Raw genomic sequence first — 21850 nt, forward strand, 5'->3', positions numbered from 1 at the left:
TTAATGTTTCGCTAGCTTAGTTAACCAAGCCATGATTTATTCAATGAGGGTTTCTTAAACTATGGTTTGTTTGATCAACTGAATGCTGCCCGGTGGCTTAATTACTGTATGTTTAATGCAAACAAACCACAATCTAAAGTCATGTTTTCATTGTTGACTTGCAAACCTTAAGTTTACTTTAATGATAGCTTGGCACTAGATGCAAAACCACCACCCTTCAGTAACCATGGTTTGTTTGGCCACATGTGGGGTGCCTCTGGCCCTCTGGATGCTGCTGAACTATAACCCCCATCATGCCTAGTCACTGGCCATGCCTGCTAGAGCTGATGGGAGATGTAGTTCAGAAACATCCAGAGGGCCAAAGGTTTCCCACATCTGACCCAGATGCTCACTCAACTATAAAGCCACAAGGGGCAGCTGAAGCTGGAAAACAAAAGAACTTTGGAGATACAGGCTATGGTTTCTTTGATCATCTGTGGGGAAGCTCCTGATAAACTTGTGGTTTGTTAAGGAAATCAGGGCCTTCCCCAACTTGGTGCTCTCGAGCTGTTTTGGACTACAGCCCCAGCCAAAACAGCTAAGCTGCAATGTGACAGTTTTACTCTTAAAAAGTGGGGTGTAAAGGCATTTAATAAATAATAATAACCATTAGATTTAGATCTGTGATCAAACCCCTGTTATAATTTTGGGATGTCACTCTCTCAGCCTGAGTTCCTCGACTTACCCCCATCTCAAAAAATTAAGAGAAAGCAACAACCTTGTATAGAAAAATGACAGCTTTAGATCACACTCGTACACTGAATACTGGATTTTTACCTATTATTCCACAGCAAGGTAATTTCCAGTCCACAGGCCAATTCTGGCCCACAATGCTGTTTGCCCCAAACCACATCCACCCGCCCATCAACTGAAGTGCCTTGTTACATCAGCTGATGGGCAGGATGATGGGATGTAATTCGACACTGGATGCGAGAGCAGGGAACAAGATAATGCAGTCAAGGCTGCAGGATTTAATCCCTGCTCATCACTCATTCATAAATATTCTCTTAGCCCTTTGTTTTCTGCCTCTCCTGGGGCTTTCTTGATCACATCAAGCTCTATAGCAAAAGCTCAAATTGTGACATGTTCCTCCCTGTGGCAGCCCAAACAGGTTCTAGGGGAAGGACAGACTACACCCTACTACTCCTTACCCTCCCCTTTTTACATATGTATTGACTTAACCAGAAGATTTCATACACACCTGATTCACCACATCAATATTCTAACATGGATGCCTACATACTTCATATTAACATGGGAAGCTGGGTCACCTCCTTGCTTACTGTGTTGTCTGATGGCTCTGGTTTCTGCTTTTAGTAAAGAGTGTTTTCGTTCCCTAGGGTTTCATCCACAAGTGTGCCATGTTTATTTCCATGGGATGAGGCAAGTCCTCTTTGTATTATATTATCTGAGTCAGTCGTCCCAAACTTCGTGCCTTCTAGATGTCGCTAGATTCCCACTCTTTCCGGTCCTGGTCAGCATGACGAATAGGCTGGGGTGTTAGAAGCTGGAGTCTAACAACATCTGGAGAGTCACATGCTTCAGGAAGCCTGATCAAAACTATACCTACAGACCAATCCATTTCTGTTTCTGAAGTTCTACATGCATCCCCCAACACACACACACACACACACCAATCCCAGGTGCTATCTGGCCAAGTCCCTTCTCATCGCTTTATATTTATGCTCTTCACTTCATATGAGATTGTAAGGTAGGGCTCTGCAAGCGATACAGTATAGAATTTCCTGCTATCATTACCTTGTTTGTCAGAAACAAAAGGCACACTACACCTTACAATGTGAGTACATGTGCGTTCAGAGTAGGATTGTGAAATCTACCACACACTCCCACTGCGAATTCTCAGCAGGTGAGCAGGAACAGGTGCAGTCTTGGAAGATCTGTTTACGTTTCACCCCTCCTTCTCCCCACACCCTCAAACCGCAGGTGTTGCATAGCCCTTCCCTATATACTGCCAGGCTGTGAGTGCTACAGACATTCTTTCCGAAAAGCTTATGGCAACCTGCTCTTGTTGGTTACATTCCCTTGCCTTTCTTCCTTCATGGCATTCCATTTCTAAACAGCTCAGGTGAGTGGCTTTGTTGATATACCTTTGAACTGTGTTAAGAGACACATTGGGAAATACAGCACTGGCTTGGGCCGCATATTCCCCACCTATCCTTTACAATATATGAAACGACCACGAAAAAAGCTTTGCTTCAGAGAACTAAGAGTTCTAAAGCCTGACCAGCATCTAGAGGGGAGGAACAGCTAGAAATCCCATGAACAGCTGTAGACTTGCGGGATGAACACTACACAAGTACACACACCTACATGAATGCAGTACTGTGCTGAGCTGTGCTGTGTACACGGCACATTTCCGCAGGCTTATGCAATGGATCCTTGTTGTTTGGAATGGGAATGACTTACCAGGAGCATTGCAGAAAAGGTAGGACAGTTAAGTCTAAGTCACAGAACAGTCCTGCTCATGCTGGCCATGCCAAAAGAACAGCAAACTTCACAGCCAATTACAGACATATCTTATTCCTGATGTTACCCAGGAGGGTAACCTATTAAAGCACAGAGGCTTGAGAGTTTAGGACTGCCTCGCTGTCTCTTTCTCTCTTACACGCAAAAGATGGTCTTATATGCTCCAAGTTCTAGTGCTGTGTCTTTGGAAAAGTCTCCTAAGATACTTACAACAGAGGTATAAGAAGAAAGGAAAGTGGCATCAGGAGGCCTAGCAAAGCAAGAGAAAGGAATAAGAGACTGTGTAGAGCGTGAATGCAAACCAGAGCCATTCAGAAAAATAAAAGATCCAGAGCGTGTGTGCCATGATCCACTCCCAATTGGTAACAAATAGACAAGAGTGAAACAATTATTTCCTGTATCTCAGCATAACACTTCATGCATTTGATGAAGTAGCCCTTGTAGACTTATACCACAATAAATGTGCTAATCTAAGGACAAGTACAGACATTAAAAAGCAAAAGAAAAATGTGGAAAACTGAGTGATTATATATATATTTGGTGCTTTTTCTTCAGACTTTGCCCCATCCACACTGAGCTTGTATCAATTACAACTGCAGTAAGAATCGAGGAAGGGCCTGGAGATGGAACAACACACATTGCATACACAAAGAAGAGCCAAGAGCCACTTACCTATTAAGGGGTTGCTATTCCTATTCATTGGCTTGGGAGGTGGAACAGGGGGTTGCTTGGCTGGTGCTGCCGTGGTAGCATTCGTAGCAGCAGTAGTGCGAGCATTTGTGAAAGCAGAGGGCACAGTCCTAGGGGCTGGGGAGGGAGCAGTGGAAAAATTGACCCCTTTCGCTGTGCTGGTGGCAGCCGCAACTGTGGAGGGAGGCATAGTCCTTGCGGTGCTGCTGGGAGGGCCAAGATCCCTCGCCTGCATGTTGCTCGTTTCCTGAGAGGAGGATGACAAAGGTCGTTTTGGGGGAAGCAGAGGCTGTTTATGAGCATGAGAATCATGATGGTGGTGGTGCTCCACTTCTGAATTGGGATGGCCATCCAAGGTTCCTGCAATGAAACATATTTTGCTTTTGTTTTCAGCAACATTATGACAATACCTAGAAAAGAACTTCTCATCTCAGGGTAGCTCTCTGATCATTATAGGGAGCATCATTAAACGGAGCCAAACCTTTTAAAAGTACTGTTATCTGCCCACTAGACATAAACCCCTGAGCTTCCTTACATGCGTGAAGGAGAGGGTTGTGGCATCTTAGAGACTAATTCATACTGCTGAGTATGAAGGTTTGGACCACAACCTACTTCCTATATAACACAGACCTTCTGCCTCTAATGTAGCTTTCTCACCTGGTATCCTCCGGATATTTTGGATTCCAACTCTCACCAGCCCCAGCAAGCACAGCCAAAGCATCTAGCAGCCACCAGCCCACAAAAGTATTGGCCACTGTAAACCAGCTGGCCTTAAGGTGCCTCACACCACTCTCTTTGGATGGCTGCAAGCCAAGAGCATATCCAGACAGTATGTTTTGCACTCCTGATTGGGCACAGCAGCTGAAGGTTCCTACCCACGACACCTCCAGCACAGGGAGCCTAAAAAGCTACCATAGACTACATAGATACCACAGTCCATACTGGTTTCTGCCAGCCATGCCAATCAGTAATCGTCAGCAGAGTGTTTAAGACCTTGCATGCCTCTGTGTGTGATACAGATCAAAACCAGCAACAGTTTCCCAGTTCCTGTATTTAGAGCAAGGGTACTGTGCCTCTCCATACATTGTTGGACTCCATGATCCCTGACCATTGGCTATGTTGCCTGGGGATGATGGGAGAGGGAATCCATCAATTTCTGGAGGGCCTGAAGCTTCTCCATCCCTGACTTAGAACTTTAGCAGGGATATCCTGAAATTTAAGCATTTATGAAAATCAGTAAGTAGGATTATTAATATGCTAACCCTAACTATGCTTTGCTCCAGCGACAGGATCACCTCATAGCACCCCAGGAGTCCCTTCAGGCACTCCTTCCATGCATATATGAACATACAACCTGCCATCGCCAACTGTTTTGTGGCCTGTTTGTACATGGTACATTTTTTGGAATGTTTTTAGGTTTCGTGTTCAAAATTAAACTTCCTTGTAAGCTGCCATCACATGAGATGGAAAGGGCTTAAACTAATAAGTGCCTCCACTTATTGGAAAACAGGAAGCAACCTTAAGCTGATTCAGATCTTTGGTTCATCCAGTTCAGTATTGTCTACACTGGCTGGAAGTGGCTCTCCGTGGTTTCAGACAGGGGGTTTCTCCCACCTCTACCTGGAGAGGCCAGGGATTGAACTGGGGATCTTCTGCTTGCAAGGCAGATGTTCCACCACTGACCTATGACCCTTCCCCAATGAAACAGCAATAGAATTAGGTGATTTTAAACTCTGGATTTAGTTGTTTTATTGAGGGAGCCCTTTAAATGGCAATGCTCATTTCTTCAGAATGTAGTTAGCCAGACCCTCCTGCTCATTCTACTAAGTGAAGCACTGGACTTCTACCTCCTGCCCCAGCCCTGCCTTTATGGCACCACAGACTTGAAGAGCATTCTAAAAGTGCTGAGTTTTTGCAAAGAGGGCCTCTTCCTAGTAGTCAGGAAAAGGATCCTAAGCACTGTTCTCTGTTTCCACCCAACAGTTCCAAAGAATTCTGATTAAGCATTAATCAATTGTCCCTGAAAGGGGTGGGGAAACTGCATTGGAAAGTCTTTGCAGTTATTTATGTGCTGTTTGTTGGAGGAAACTTAAAAGGTTTCTTCCAATTTCCAAACTAGAGTTCAAGGTGAAGGCTGGCACTCAGCAGCAAAGCGTGGGCAGGAGGAGACAGAACGTCTGATAATAAGAAAGATAAATTGGGTGGGGCTAACCCCCTGGAAGTGAAGGTGTGAGTCGCTTGTGTTAGAAACTTGTGTGAGAATGAGGAAATCTTCATGGGTGGGTGTGCTCCACAGGAGAGACCCAAAACTGGTATTTTCACAGTGAAAGCCTGATAGTTAATGAAAAACACTTCTCAGAGAGCCACCACTCCTGCATCCCGGTTTCTCACCTTGTGATTTCTTCAGCTCCTCTAAGGGAACAGGCTTCTTAAGGCTTGTTCTTTTTCCAGTCTCTTCCTCCAGGTGTGCAAGGCTGACAATCCCAGAACCGTCAATGGGGATAGTGTGTCCATTTTTCAAGGCATCGTGGCTGAGTTTGTCTGGCTCCTCCTCATCTGTTTTGGTTGTGGGGGGGGGAGATAGATTAAATAAATAAATAAATAAATAAATAAATAAATAAATAAATAAGAGTTAAGGAAAGCACAGACAGGCCTGAAGATTGAGGCAGAAAATTGGTCAGGAAGGAAAAGGTGCACATACCATGTAGCAACAAGCCTGCCAGAAAAACACCGAGTCTGCAGGTGGTGGCTGAGGATTAAATATTGGTGTCTGGGATTTAAAGAAAGAAGGCACCTTTGAATAGGCCTTAGCTGAGACTCCTGCATTGCAAGGGGTTGGACTAGATTACCCTTGAGCTCCCTTCCAACTCTACAATTCTATGATTCTGTGATAACACCTTCAAGTAAAAAGGATTGATGAGTGGCGTTGTTAAGGTAAAATAACATCTGGTCCATTTGTCATGACACAGGTGGGGGAATCCCAAGTATAGCAGCTGGGGCAGCCCTTCTCATTTTCTAGCACATTTTTCTTCAACACAGTCAAAAGGCTGAAGGCCCTATTTATTTAGACCTGACATGGGAAGCTTACAGAGGAATGCAGTCACACTGCAACTGATGGAGCTATACAGCCTAGGAGCTTTCATCTATTCTAATTAAACACCAGAGAAACTCAAGAGACAGCAGCCAACAACCCCAAAGAATTCATAATGTGCCTCTAGCCTTGACAAAGGTGGGAAGCTTTTCCCCACTGTCTGTGTTCAACAACTGGAGTCCAAAGCTTTCTCTGTTAGTGTTATTCTCATTAGAAAAGAACGAAGAGTCTACTGGATAGCTACAATAAAGATCTATGATTCAAAGAGAATTTAAGACAAAAGGTGGCATCCAATGTTAGCTATACTCAGAGTAGACCCATCGAAATTAATGAACATGGCTAACTTGGGTTCATTGATTTAAATAGGCCTACTCTGATTAGAACATAGTTAAATACAAAGCTAGCAGGATGCATCCTATTGGTTATAACATCAAAGTGGTCCAAGATACAAATATAAAGCATTATTTATTTTTAATTGATCTATTTGTGTCAAGGTTCAAGCATTTGTGCACAAATCCACAAGAGTCTTGCCAGGTATCTAATCTTTTCATTATTAATGGGGTCTAAACAGCAAGTAGTGGATAGATCAAAAGGCAAGCACCTGCCACCTCTTACTGGTTGGTTTGATAAAACATGGAAACTTTTAAGTTACAGGCAATATTTCAATCCAAATTAAAGGGGTGTGTAACCTGCTCTGTTTCTAGAAAAATGTTTTCTATTTATTACATACGTAGACTTGGCAAAAAATATATATGCATAGAAGACCTTTGCATCCAAGTTCAATATTTATTTTGCACTGTGAAAGGAGATGGGAGAGCAAAGGGAAATGCTAAAAGAAACTGCTGAAGAAATGTAAACTTTTGCAGCTCTTGAACTTCAAATGTACAGGCAACAATGCTTCTCTATTTTGTAGCCACTCTTAAAAAAACACCTCTTAAAAATAAGTCAAACCAGGGAGGGGGGGCAGGGAAAGAAGTGCAAGACTTGGAATGCACAGTCACATAACACTGACTAGAAAAAATACTTAATCTTATTCTGGTTTGGAGGGAACAAGTTTGCTCAATTGCTTTGCCAACTCATAAAGTCACAATTTTTTACATCCAATGACATAGAACTGCACCCCAAGAGCACCTGTTCCTGCATTGCTGCATGCACATCTGCCAGGGCCCTGTGTTGCAGGTCCTTTTAACACGGTATTCTTAATGAAAGCACTCTGAGGGTTGTGCTAGGAAGTGATATAGAGAGAGACTTGAATAAATAACGCTCCACATCTGCTCATGTATTGTGCTTAATTCTTCCTGCACTGTCAGCATTTGGTGTAGCAGCCCAGGGCAAGGCCAGATCCAGAGGATGGCAACATCGGGCCTTTGCTAGAGCAGCAGAAGGCTCGCCACTCATATCAGTGCTACCTTTTCCACTTTGGAGAGTATCCAAGAAAATCACCTGCAGCCCCAACAGCTTAACTACACGTTGACATTAACATTGTGTATTTTTAAAAAGGAGCCCAATTGTCATCAAGATTGCACTGCATGGGGAAGGAAGGTTTAAGCCTTCCCTCCATGGCCATAATATACCGTATTTTTCGCTCTATAAGACGCACCAGACCACAAGATGCACCTAGTTTTTGGAGGAGGAAAACAAAACAAAAAAAATACTCTGAATCTCAGAAGCCAGAACAGCAAGAGGGATCGCTGCACAGTGAAAGCAGCAATCCCTCCTGCTGTTCTGGCTTCTGGGATAGCTGTGTAGCCTGCATTCGCTCCATAAGATGCACACACATTTCCCCTTTCTTTTTAGGAGAGAAAAAGTGAGTCTTATAGAGCAAAAAATACGGTATGTGAAAGTCACCACATTCATTCTCTGCCAATATGAGGAGGTTGTTTTTTTTTTCCCTAGTGGCAACTTTTGCACTTGGTAAGATCTCCTTCCTGCACTTAAAAAATAATAATAGCCGAAACTCACGCAAGAATTTTGCACATACCCCAAGCCAGAAAAATACATTTAAAAGAAGCAGTAAAGAGGGAGAGGAATAATAAAGCGTCAGTCATTCCCTCTAATGACAAGCGATATATTACTTTTTGGAGCACTGTTCTATTTGCCTCTCTTCCTTGGATCTTCTACTGTCTAATTATGTCAGCGACCGAGCAACGGCGGAAACAAGCCCCCAGTTCTCAAGGGGCTCGTCTTCTTACTCTACTTCCGATTTACCTCTTGACTCAATTTGTTCCAAGTTTGGTTTACTTTGGGCAACTGAGAGTGAGTTGTTGTGGTTTGCTTAAAAAAACCCAAAACTATGATAAGTTCAAGGGGAAAAACCCCCATTTGACATTGCTTGTGCCTGGAAGATTTTAAATGTTTTAAAATTGTCTGCCGTAGTTCAGCTTTATCTCTCAATGTACTTATCACATTACACCAATGTACCCTTGAACCTTGCAAACATCAGTTGCTCAATCAACAGGTATACATACCATTAATTAGCAACAATTTTTGTCATATACTGTTCCGGGTTTTTGGTTTTCTGTGGGGGTTGATTTGGGCTTTTCCACCACACCACCCCCAGTACTTTTTTCTGCTTCCAATTTCTCAGCATGCTTTAGTTTAAGGAGGAAATTAAGGCAGAAGTTCAGACAATTATCCTGGCAACATATAAAGGCAATGGCTTTTGATGCAATGCCCTACAAATGCAAAGCAAAAAGCCTCTGGCATATGATGGCTTCTAAAACTGAAAGCTGATGAGAGAAAGTGAAGAAACGAGTTGTTTTTGTGAGGGATGGTGGATGCAATGAAATATGTTCTTTGAAGACTAAAACCTATATGAATGGGATAAAGGAGCGTAGCAGTAACTAGGAAAAGGATCTGGAAGATAAGCTCAAGGTAGGAAGGAGCACAAACACCCTCCCACCTCTGAATTGGTGTGAATGTCCACAGAACCCACATCTGGAATTAAAGTTCTCCAAGGGACAGGCAGGAAGCACAAGCTGCTTCAAGCTCACTCATTACAGTCCAGCTTTCTGCAACCTGGTGCCCTCTAGTTCTTGGCAGACTCTGACCTCCATTAGCCCCAATCAGGATGCCCACTGGTCAGGGACGTGTAGTGAGTCATTTAAAAAACTGTTCTGCATTGCTTTTTAAACTTTTTAAATGTTACTGTATGCCACCCTGATGTTTTGTGAGAGGGCTATATATAAAGGTGATGGACTCTCCTTCTTTGGTGGTTTTTAAGCTGAGGTTGGATGGCCATCTGTCATGGATGCTTTAGCTGAGATTCCTGCATTGCAGGGGGTTGGACTAGATGACCCTTGGAGTCCCTTCCAACTCTATAATTCTATGATTCTAAATACTTAAATAACTAAATGGAAGTTGTAGGCCAACAACATCTGGAGGACACGAAGTTGGAGAAAGCTGCCTAGGTTTTATTTTTGCCAGCTGGGAGGGCTTCAAAAGCATGTTGCTGTCTCTCTTTCTAAAAAACACTCACAGAGAAAGAGCTTATTCCTTCAATAGAAAAATTAGTCCCTAAAACAAGGGGATTGAAACAAATCTGCCAAGCAGCTATACTGTTCTTAACTCTAAATTGTAGAGGTTCAAAGTTACTTTCAACCATCCATCAAGATATAAGAAGACTCATTCTAAAAATTTAGAAATTCCACTAAAATGGTTGTTCCCCTTCTACAGCTATCATCCTCCTCAAACTGGATTACCAGAGGACACTCTGTGGTGCAGCAGGATAAGAGATTATGTGGATATGAAGTATAAAGGAAACTGGTCTTCTGTGGCTCCCACTTACAATTAGCCAGCTGTTGCCTAGGCACTCAAGTGTCTCTATGGCAGGGCCGAGAGCAAAACAACCAGAATCAGCAGACTCTGTTCCAACAGCAAGGCTGATGTTATCTTTCTTCCCCTCCACCCATCTCTTTTAGAGTCAGAGGGGAGGGCTAGGAAGGGAAAGGGGACTAAGCTCTCATTCTATTGAGAACCTAAGAGGAAAGGGTATTTCCTTTGCTATCTTTTCCTGTGGGCAGGGCTGGATTAACTATTATGCTAAGGCCTCTACAGAGTACGGTTCAGTTTAATGGTTTGACTGCATGCAAAAAATGTGTCCAGCTTGCTTCTTGCAAAATTCCCCATAGCTCAGAACAGGGTGTCTTTCCCCACTAGCACAATGCAGGGGAGTACACTTCCTAGCTGGAGGAAAACAACACACTGAGCTTAGCCAGCCTGAACTTTTTCCTGCAGAAGACTGCAAGGGTGAGGTGCAGTGGCGTTAGGGAAGCTGTGTTCAAGGTGATGTATTGGTCTGCACAAGTTTTTTTTAGTGTAAAAATCATGGCAGATGAGAGACAGAGATCTGCAAGCGTGAGAAAAAGACTCCCAGGACACGACTTTGCTTAGCCCCCCTCCTGGGACTGTCCTTCAGCTTAGCCTAGAGGGGAGGAAGTCTGAGTTATTTGTACTCCAATTTGTTTCAGACCTTCCTGCCTCTAGTAAAACGACAACCAATTATTGCCATGCCGTAGCCAAGCAGCCACACTTAAGCAGGGACTTGTCTGAGCATCTGCTTTAGAATATAAGAAGCTGCCTGATATTCCTGCTTGGTGATCCATCTAGCTTAGTATGTCCTACACTGACTGGCAGGAGCTATTCCAGAGTTTCAAACTCCCCACCCCACCCACACTTCTGTTGAGCATTGATACATGCTCCTTTTGCCCAGACTTACCTGCAGATTTTCGGCATTGAACCTGGGACCTTCTTTATGCAAAGCCACTAGGCTATGTTTCCTTCTCTTTACCGTATGCACATGAAATCCAAGAGAAAACCTTTTCTACAGAGCTCACTACGTGAACTTTGGCAAGACACAGCCTCCCACGCTAAACTACCTCATAGGAATGTGGTTGGGGCTAAAATGTCACACTGAGTCCCTTTGGGGAAGGGAACAAAATAAAACAGCTGTTCACCTCCAAGAATGAGCAATGTCTATAGTGAGAAAAGTTTAAAAGGCAGAACAAGGATAAAGAATCACATGTAACTGATGGGGGTGGGTGGGGGCAGAAATGGCAGGGTGGGGGGCTGCACACAGGCATGGAATCCCAGAGGTGAGGTTTACTGGAGAGTCAGAATGGGCAGTGTAGGGTGGACAAAGGAAGACGGGTAAACTCACCCTGTTCAAGGTCTTCCAACAGAACCCCTCTTTTAATGAGCTCCTCTCTTGGCTTTCGCATTGAAATCTTTCGTTCTAAAACTGACATTACATTGGAGAAAAAAACCAGCACTCAGAATACAGGGAAAGTCGGAGATTTTGAAAAAAAAATCCTTTAAGACACCATATGTGGCCTAAGTGACTGTTTTTTTTTAGGGCTGAATGTTAAACTACTAGAGAGTCCAGACTGTTTGTGCTTATCTAAAACACTAGGAGGGACACAAACTATTTCCCCCAAACCATATCTCTGCAAGAAAAGGAGCTAGCAGCATCTTATTGCTAGCCTTTACTTTCAAGCACATAGCCTTTACTTTCAAGAAAAATACATAGCCTTTACTTTCAAGAAAAGTATTTCTCAAACATCTTTTCAAGAGAACCTCTGTCTGTGGTTGTGCCTTGTTCAAGGCTTCAGTCCCTAATGTTTGACCAGTTTTGAGCGTTTCCCTAAATTTGTGAAAACGAACATTTTTCATCCCACATCACTGTGTATGACATCTTTTACAGCTCCATTCCACCACCACCATCACCACCAGCCTTCTCCAAGCACTTAGGGCCTCCACGACCATTATGTGATGAAGTACAACTTGAGAGAGACAGTTGCAGAAACAGCTGTTCCCTTGCATGAGTGTAGATTACTTCTTAAATTTAAGTTTAAGATTTGATACGGGCCAATTCTGGAATTTTGCTAAAGCAGCTGAGGAAGGTGGGACCTAAGAAGGACAAATCCATTCCATCGCAAAGAACCCTCATAGGCTTGGGAAGAAGGGGATACAAAAGTTTAGCGTATTACCTTCTGAAGTCTCCTTAAACTTGCCACTGCTTTTCTTTTTTCTCCACTTCCAAGGTTTAAAGATCTTGCCAAAACCTGAAAACTTGCTTTTTCTCTTGGAAGGAGGTGTCGTGTCACCAGATTCCAGAACATCAGCCCCCATTCCAGCATCTTGTGATGGCTGATCCACCTCCTCAGCTACACAGAAAGGAAATACAGAAAAATTCATTACCTCTACAGTGGAGATAGAAATAAAGAAAAACTGTCTCTCTTGTTCTGTGTTAGGAAGATGCCTTATACCAGGTCAGACTATTTGTCCATCCAGACCACTATGATCTGGCAGCAGCTCTCTAGGATCTGAGACAGAAAGAGGTCTTTTGCATCACTGGCTACTTGAGCTTTTTAAGTAGAGATGTCAGAGACCTACTGCATACAAAGAATGACTTGCAGACGAACCCATCTTTGTAGGCAAAGCCACTTAGCTCAGCTGCTTTCTCTTAAAGGTTTTCTAGTGCTGCAGATCTAAAACTATTTTGCATTGGTTAATTCATAATGGTCAGCTCTTGTCTTCAAACGTCTTTTAAAACAAAATATTTATTTTATTTCATTTATTTATTTTATAAGGACATTTATAAACTGCCAAGGAAAGGAAAGAATCATGGCAGTGTACCGTAAAATCATAAAAACATCATAATGGTGTAAAATCGTTACATACAGAACAAAACTAGCAACACTTGGGAAAAGCAAAAACTTTTTCAGCAGGTAAGGAAACATTATAACTGTAGGTGCCTGTTTGATTTCACTAGGAAGTGTTCCCAGTTATGGCACTGTATTTTACGTAAGCTGCCTTGCCTTAAAAGAAATGTTCTAAATAAATAAATCATTTGCAGATTCCATCTTTCCATCCTCAAAGCCAATCCTCCAACTGACCGACTAGCAGAAATACAGGCTACATAGACGCCATACATTTCAAATCACATTTAAAGCCCACATTTAAAGAACCCTGGGAAATGTAGTTTGTTAAGGGTCCTGGGAACTGTAGTTCCATGAGGGGCAAGCTAGTCTCCAAGATTCTTCTGGTGAGGGTGTACTTTGAACATGCTTCCAATGTATGGTGTGTTCACAGCCATAATGTAAGTGGAAGGGAGAAACAGAGATACAAAGCCAGACAAGATGACTCTGAAACCTTCACACAGCCAGGCATTGTCAAACAAGAGCAGCAAGGAAAACAGCAGATATGCAAAGTCCAATATGTGTGTGCAAGAGAAGGTAGAAATGTGTTCAGAAATCCATTATGTGACCTATGGTTCACAAACAAAAATACTTTCTGTTGTTCTGCTTTGCAGGACGATCTTTGCATCAAACCAGCCAAAATTATCTACTTTATCAGTAAAGTTACACTATTTGGTTTTTTCCTTCCTATTAAAAAAAGAAAGAAGGTGCTGATATCCTGGGCCAAGAGTAACAATCTCAGGAAAGCAACACAATAATCGCCTCCTACTCCACCTACTGTTCCGGCATTTTCCAAACATTTTCAAAAAGGAAAAGAGCTCAGGAGGGGAGAGTTGACTTGTGGGGAAAGTGTTCTGCAATTTCAAGCACCCAAATGAGTACAGCAAAACAAGCAGGACTTGGATATGAATCCTGAGCCCAGATAGATTAGCCACTCATGCAGAATATTTATGTTTTCTGCAACCTTGGTTTGATTGCCCAACTGCAGAATGGGGCGGATGGCTGGGAAGGGGGAAGCTCCTGAAAACACGGATCAACTGATGGCAAGGCTAGCTGCACAAATGCCTCCACTGGCAAGCAGGTGCCCATTTCATAGACCCCAGGTTCACCAATAGCTGCTCCTGCCTCTGTGTCCCTTTTTAAAATTATTATTACATTTCAAGCACACTTTGATCCTACTTTTTCCAGTTGGAAAAACAGCTACCAATGGTTAAAATATAATCAGTTAAAAGGTTAACAGGGGCAGCTAACCTTTTGTGGCCATAAGGCCATACTCACTCTTGGGCCAGTCCTGTAGGGGGCTTCTTGCCAGTGTTATGTATGTTTACCCCACACTCTTGCTCTCTCACACACAGGTATACAGCCCCACCCATGCAAACCAGCTGAGGTGGGGGTTGTTCTCACCTGTTCTCCACTCATCAGATGATCAATCAATTAAATGAAGAGGGGCACTTTACATACCCATCAAGACACTGGGCTGGCTAACTGGTTTAAACCTCTCCACCCACCCCAGCATCATGTATACTCTATATCAGGGCTAGTCAACCTTTTTATACCTACCGCCCACTAATGCATCTTTCTTGATGGTAAAATTTCCTTACCGCCCACCAGTGCTCGATGGAAGGATGCCTTAGAACCCCCTACCACCCACCTAGAATCCTGAAACGCCCACTAGTGGGTGGTAGGGACCAGGTTGACAACCCCTGCTCTATATTGTATGTGATTTTTGCAGCCACAAATTTTGGTGAGGTCTTTGGTGTGGGGTATAAATACTGGCTTCATGTCCAGATGAGTCCCCCACCCCAAGAACACGTTTGCCACTCCTAACACAGAATGAAAAAGAAACAATTAAAAGAGAGGGGGAAAGGAAGGGGCCAACCAAACAATAATCAGCAGACATAATCAAAGAGCAAGGCTAGCCTTTGAAATATTACCCACCAAAAACAGGAGGAGGGGCACTCTTTCCTATTGTACTATTTCAGCCACTACATTTTTTGGGCGATGTAGCTTTAATGTTGTGAAGTTTCATTTTACTTAAAAGTGAAAAAGGTATCCGTTCCCAATAAATAAATCAGGATACTATAGGAGTCCAAATGTCACGAGTCCCCTAGTTTAGGAGCTCAGAGCAAACATTATACCCTATGGATGGAAAACCCTAGAAAGATAATAGCAGCACTATTTCCTCATATTGTCACACTTTGCATACTATAAAATATTCAGACAATCAACAGGTGTTGGACACCATAAAGTGCTGTTACACAAATCCTTCCAGCTTTTTCAAGTGACTATACAGTGGTTTGTGATGCAGTGAAAGTAGACTGCAGTGGATAGGGTTTGAACATTATAAAATCAAGCTTCCAATCCCCATTTAAACCTCACTTAATTTCCTTGACTAAATCCTCCTCTCTCAGTGTTACTCACAAAGCATTTTTACAAGAACAGCAGCATGGCACACTGAAAACCATAAAAACCATACGGAAAACCACTTTAGAAATACAGTGGTACCTCAGGTTACATACACTTCAGATTACATTTGCTTCAGGTTACAGACTCCGCTAACCCAGAAATAGTACCTTGGGTTAAGAACTTTGCTTCAGGATGATAACAGAAATCGTGCTCCGGCGGCACGGCGGCAGCAGGAGGCCCCATTAGCTAAAATGGTCTTCAGGTTAAGAACAGTTTCAGGTTAAGAACGGACCTCCAGAACAAATTAAATACTTAACCCGAGGTACCACTGTAAATACATTTACTCCTCTCTCTCTCTCTCTCTCTCTCTCTCTCTCTCTCTCTCTCACACACACACACACACACACACACCCTGTATAGGATGTCTATCATCTTTGTGGCATATACTAGGGAAGCTCAAACCAACAGGATACTAGATAAAGGACAATAAAACATTCCAGAAAAAGAAGACTGAGCAAGGAAAGCATGATTTCCACATCACATTTTACTCAGAGAAGAACAATTCATCAGATTCCTTTGTCTAGCTAAATGAATGCCATTAACTTCATTAAAATGTGCAGGCAGGAATGGCGAGGAGGTGATCAGGGAAACAGAAGCACTTCCAAGATGCACTGTCTCCCCTCCTTCTGCTGTGACCTATAACATTAATCTGTAACGCAGATGCTGACAACCTGGATCCAAACATGGATCAACTAAGTCCTCTGTGCAAAGCCTGCTTCTTTCCACACACAAGGGAAGAAGGAAGGGTACTACCAGAAGAAAGGAAGGAAAGAAAAATTCATTCTGCATCAGGGAGATGCCTGCCAGCAGTCAGAAACATTCAATTGCCAAGAAGTGTATTCACAATGCTCATTGGAGCATTCTGAACTTTTGTCTGGCAAGAAATGGTGAGCAAACATTTCCAAGCCTATTCATGGCCAGTAATGGTGCCATGCAAAACAGCAAACACCTATGTTGTGACAGAAGACCAGCTAAGTTGACCTCAAAATATATTTGGGGTGCACTTCAAGTACTTTTTGAAACCCAGGATTTGATAGGACATTCTGGAGCAAAACTAGCTATGTTCCCTCCTTAAAATAAGTTTTCTGATCCTCTAATTAATGGGTGGCATGCAAAGTTGACCCGCCTGTCACTTCTTCACTTTCATATAAAAAGTTAGGAGTGTTTCTTTTTTCCCCTTCTGCAAAACCCTCTGGATGTCAAGATAGAGCACTAAACAAAATGATCAATTAGGCAGTTTACGTGTCACAATTAAGCCTGCTTTTGTGTTTATAACAGCTGAAATTCAATACAATGCCTGAATTGCTTAGAATGCACAATCAGTTTAACAATTCTGCTTTTTACTCTTGGGCTTGTAACATTCAGAGACACTGACAAATAACATGTAAGAAGCGAAAAACAACAACAGCATGGCTACAATTTAAAATAAAAAGATAAATGCATGGCCAAACCACCACTTAACCTAAGGCATACAATAGTTTGCCCTTTATTCTGGCTAGTTTATAATTAAGAACAGTTTTTCATCATCCTAAACAAGACTGACACAGAATTATGCTAAAATGCCCAATGAAGTCTAATAAAAACTTCTAGATGCTATTCTTATAGCTCAGAGTGAAAACAGATGTGACTTGGGAGATCTGGGGTTTTGATTTCCCACCCCCTCCAAGTTATTACCCAGCTGGAGAAAAATAACACAGATATGATACAGGTAACTGTCTTTTCCATCAGTAGGATTAATAACAGCAGGATTGGGGGAGGGGGAGAATGTAGGTAAAAGATTACTGCCTGTTCTAATCCATCACCACCATTGCAGCACACAGCTGCTTAAGTAAAAAAGAAGTCAAAACAGTTCATGGACCTCCCACCCACACCACGTCTCTTTTGGCCTTTAAGAGTTTATTAACATTCACTTCCACTTATTTATTTAGAGCATGTCTACAGTCACAAATGCTCCCAGAGTGGTTTACGTACAACCATTTGTAGCAAGACAGTCCCTGCCCACAGGCATATAATCTAAAAGCATGGCACAAGAGGAAAGGGGGACAAGGAGGGAAGAGGAAGAAAAGGAAACAGTTCAGGGGCATGAGGTGCTTTCAGAAGAGCTGATGGGATGAGTGGGATACCACTGACACAAACAGAAGAGCCACTAAAAGATCCACCTTATGAAGCAACAGTGTCTTCTGTTTGTTCTGTATGATTAATTAGTGGGTGAATCAGCTGCTCCCAGTATGCTTTAGGACTGAGGCATTTCAGGTAACTGCATTACTCAGAGATGGCTTATGCACTGAGGTGATGAGGCGTGTGTTCCCTTGGATTCCCCCTGGAACAAATCTGGATCTCGGCAAGAGCAGAGATGAGGCACGTGGCAACCCAAGGAAACAACTGCACATTGGCATTTCATGTCCAGATTTGTTCTTAAAAAAATAAAATAAAAAATAGAAGGGCTTGTATAAAAGCCCCTCTCGGTGCCGATCAATCTTTGTTGCGTAAGAAAGAGCTTCAGAGAGCACACACCAACTTCACGTCTGAGTCATGAAGTTGGGAAAATAGACACATCAGTGCCTTCCAGAAGACACAACAGGTGGAGCTGAGAAACGGGAAGGGCTGCAGCTCAGCTTTCCCTGCCGATGGGCCCAGATTCAGCTCTTTGCACTTCCACCTCTAAAGGATCTCAGGTAGCAAGTGGTAGGAAAGACCTTTGTCTGAGATTCAAGAGAGCTGCTGTGTAGACCTCACCAAACTAGGTAGGCCAGCTGTCTCACTCAGTAGAAGGCGGCCTCTCAATGTATGAATTTATTCTCGTGTTGAGTAAAATAAAAACCACAAATGCAAACACTAATCAAAGTGGTTCACAAATCAAAACATATTCCAGGAAAACAGTATAAAACATTTAAAACTCTTGGAATACACATATCCACAACATTACAAGTATAACACATGTACTACAACAGATGATCACTACAATACCAGATCAATCACCTGAGGAAAATTTCCACCTTTTAAGAAATTCTTATATTTATATAATGCCTTTCCTTCAAGGAGCTCAGGTACATTGCCCTCCTCCATTTGATCTTCACAACCGCACCTTGTGAGGTAGGTCAGGCTAAGAGTATGTGACTAGCCCAAGATACAGTGAGATTCAATGTTGGATGGGGATTTATACCTTAACTCTAGTGTCCAAAGTATATGAAAATATCCAGTTCAATCGCCCTAGCAATTACGGTAATTCTGATGCCAATTCAGCTATTTAACTTTTTTGCCACAAAAATTCTTTGTGTAAGGTAGGAAGGAAACCCAAATAAAACAGATGTTTAAAGGTCAAGCAGAATAAATAACTGCGACCTAGGACCCACTTACCTACAGGACCACCTCTCCTGGTATGCCCCACGGAGGACCTTAAGGTCCACAAATGACAACATTTTGGAGGTCCCAGGTTGCAAGGTGGTTAGATTCATCTAAACTAGGGCCAGGGCCTTTTCAGTACTGGCCCCGACTTGGTGTAACGCTCTGTCACAAGAGACTAGGGCCCTGCGGGACTTGACATCTTTCCGCAGGGCCTGCAAGCCAGAGCTGTTCCGTCTAGCCTTTGGTTTGGACTCAGTCTGACCCTTTTGTTTCCCTCCACTTATGCATTTTAACCTGTATTTTAAATTGTTTTTTTCTTTTACTATTATGTTTTTACTGTAATTTTACTGGTGTTAGCCGCCCTAAGCCCGGCTCTGGCTGGGGAGGGTGGGGTATAAATAAATATTATTATTATTATTATTATTATTATTATTATTATTATTATGCATAATCTTGCTATAAATTTGGTCCCAATGAATAAAGATACAGAGCAGGTAAGATCAGTTCTTATATCAGACCAATGTCTCCTTCCATTGGAATATTCAAGCTTTTGAACTGCACAGATTCTGAGAAAGGTGAGTAGAATATCACAATCTGTATCATATCATACTTTTTTTTTTTAACAGTGCTACTGTGCCTGTGATTCCCAGTAGGTGTGAACTTTTAAGTACATTTGGCAACAAGGTTACCAGAGCAGACAATCTAAGTAAGTGTACGTTTATAAATTCATGACCATCTTTTAATCCCAAACAATTTCGTACAGCAAATCAAACATTTTACTATGTTGGTACATATTCTGAACAAATACAGATTTGTTTATTTGTTGTATTTATAATCCACTTTCATAAAAGTATAACATGGTGGTATACAACATACAAGATTATAATGAAACAAGTAAAAGCACCAGTAAAAACATCAATAAAAACACCAATAAAACATCAGTAAGTATTGGTTGGTTTAAAGCATATTGCAACGACCTGCCTAAATAAAACAGTTTTCAGGAGATGTGTAAAAGTAGGTAGGAACGATTCCTGCCAATCCTCCACTGGCAAGGAGTTCCACAGGGCCGAGACTGCCATACTAAAGGCCCTAGTAAAGGCGAAACAAATCTCAGGACAATGGGGAACCACTGGGGAAGTGCCCCATCAGAAGATCTGTGATTGAGAGTGGAGCACTTCAGCAGAGGTACAATGAAGCATCATAATTCTATAAGGATTTATTCACGTATGTCATCAGCGAGAGACACACAAGACAAATGCGCCAACAATCACACTTACTGAGAGGCTGACACTTGGGTGACATGGCATTTCTGTTGAAGATTAATGCTCTTGCATATACCAATAAATATGAATTATGAACACTGTGAAGAGGGTCACTGGGACCTCAGCCTCAGAACCGAAGGCAATCTAAACCAAGGAGTGATTTTCGTAAGCATGGCTCACTGGATAGCAATTGCTGGATTTGGGAGACGAAGTTTCACCTACAGTGAAAGACATTTGACACAATGCTGTTTCAGCATTATATGTGTAAAGAAGAACCTAGCAGGACCTGCAACAAAATGTTGCAGTATATCCTCATTTTCCACATAGGTGTACTCCAGTGCAAGGTGCCAGGTAGCCTTAGTGTCACCCAGACTGCACCATAAGCATAGTTTCCTGTTCTCTTTTCCAACTGACCCTCAGCATTCCATGGCTGCTGAGTATGCTTGGTGCCCAAGAAGATGTTTTGGTGGAAGGGTTGCCCACTTGGCTTTGATTTTTAAAAGAAGTTGTGGGGTTTTTTGGGTACTTCCACAGACCTTACTTAATGTTCCCTCAGTGGCCCTGTTTTTGGCTCCACTCCTGACACCACCCACTACCTGAATTTGCTATTAAAGGGAGCAGTAGCAACACGTTTGATAGCTGACAGGAAGATAAATTTAGAGTACTGCAAATACCCACACACCAAAATATTTTTTATCGAAGGACGGTGTATCACCATTTGCAGAAGCCATATCAGTTGATCAAGATGAATTATTTTTAGAGTTCTATATAATATAAGGCACTACCATGGTATATTCGGTCTTAATACGAGAGATTTATTTTAATTGTTTCTAAGCTGCACAGTCAGATAACACACGGTACACCCATCTTGCTGAATCGAAACAAGTCTGAGTCTGATCAGTGCTAAGATGGCAAGCTGTCTGAGAACCCCTTGACCTCAGTGATGGAAGATATAATAAACATAATAAAACAATGTACCTTAAACACCTTCATATATCTTATTAAACAAGAAGCTGAAACTTATGTGAACACCCACAGCTTTCACACCAAGGCACATTTTTCTATTGACAAGTTGCTTCAAATTACAATATTCAATTATAGTACTAGGCAAAAAGGCAATGGGAACATTGATATTCCACTGAATAGTGGTTCTAAAGAGGCAATTCATTGGAAACACACAATGGGTTGGCACAGGTGTGTAGCGACGGCATTCAACCGCAAGTAGAGGGGAATGGAACAACAACAGTTAAATGCAGTAACCCTAATGAATCAAATCACCACATGTGGTCAAAGAAACTGGCTCACTCTTATTTTTAAGGATGTTATGAATGGCTGGATGACAGGGACTGATGCAGTTGAGATTCTCGTATCCCTTCACCATTCAAAGACTTCGTGAGCATGGGCTGTCTGGTTCTATCACTATTTTACCTTCTTCTTCTTCTTTTTAAAGCTTTCTTGTGTTATACATTCCAGAAGGGTAGCAAGGTTAGTTACACAACAAACACAGGAAGGAGTCCCATGGCACCTTAGAAACTACCAGTTTTTATGAGGCACAAGCGTTTGTGGGCAAGTGTTCACTTCATCCAATACATTAACATCAGCAAGTAAATTAAACATACAAATATAGATATGCAAACAGACGTGTGTATGCACTCATAATTCAGGTGAAGGCAGCACTTCTTGCATTTGATGAAGTAAGCTCTAGCCCTTGTAAATGTATGCCACAATAAATCATATAGTATTTATTAAGCCACAGGGCTCTATTTTGTATG

The 21850-nt window shown here is 42.3% G+C and overlaps 1 protein-coding gene across 3 annotated transcripts in view; it reads right to left on the minus strand.

Moving 5' to 3' along the window:
* PHACTR4 (phosphatase and actin regulator 4) overlaps positions 1–21850 on the minus strand; it is an 82507-nt gene that overhangs the window by 12238 nt on the left and 48419 nt on the right. For 2 of the 3 annotated variants that reach the window (XM_081920615.1, XM_081920613.1), the window contains 4 exons: positions 12295–12471; positions 11466–11546; positions 5608–5772; positions 3199–3576 (listed from right to left, as the gene is read on the minus strand). In XM_081920615.1, the coding sequence (XP_081776741.1) occupies positions 3199–3576; positions 5608–5772; positions 11466–11546; positions 12295–12471 (801 nt within the window). The remainder of the gene's footprint in view (positions 1–3198; positions 3577–5607; positions 5773–11465; positions 11547–12294; positions 12472–21850) is intronic. The other variant, XM_081920614.1, reaches the window with a different exon arrangement.

The sequence above is a fragment of the Podarcis melisellensis genome, assembly GCF_964234715.1.
Source record: "Podarcis melisellensis genome assembly, chromosome: 8".
NCBI classification, from domain to species: domain Eukaryota; kingdom Metazoa; phylum Chordata; class Lepidosauria; order Squamata; family Lacertidae; genus Podarcis; species Podarcis melisellensis.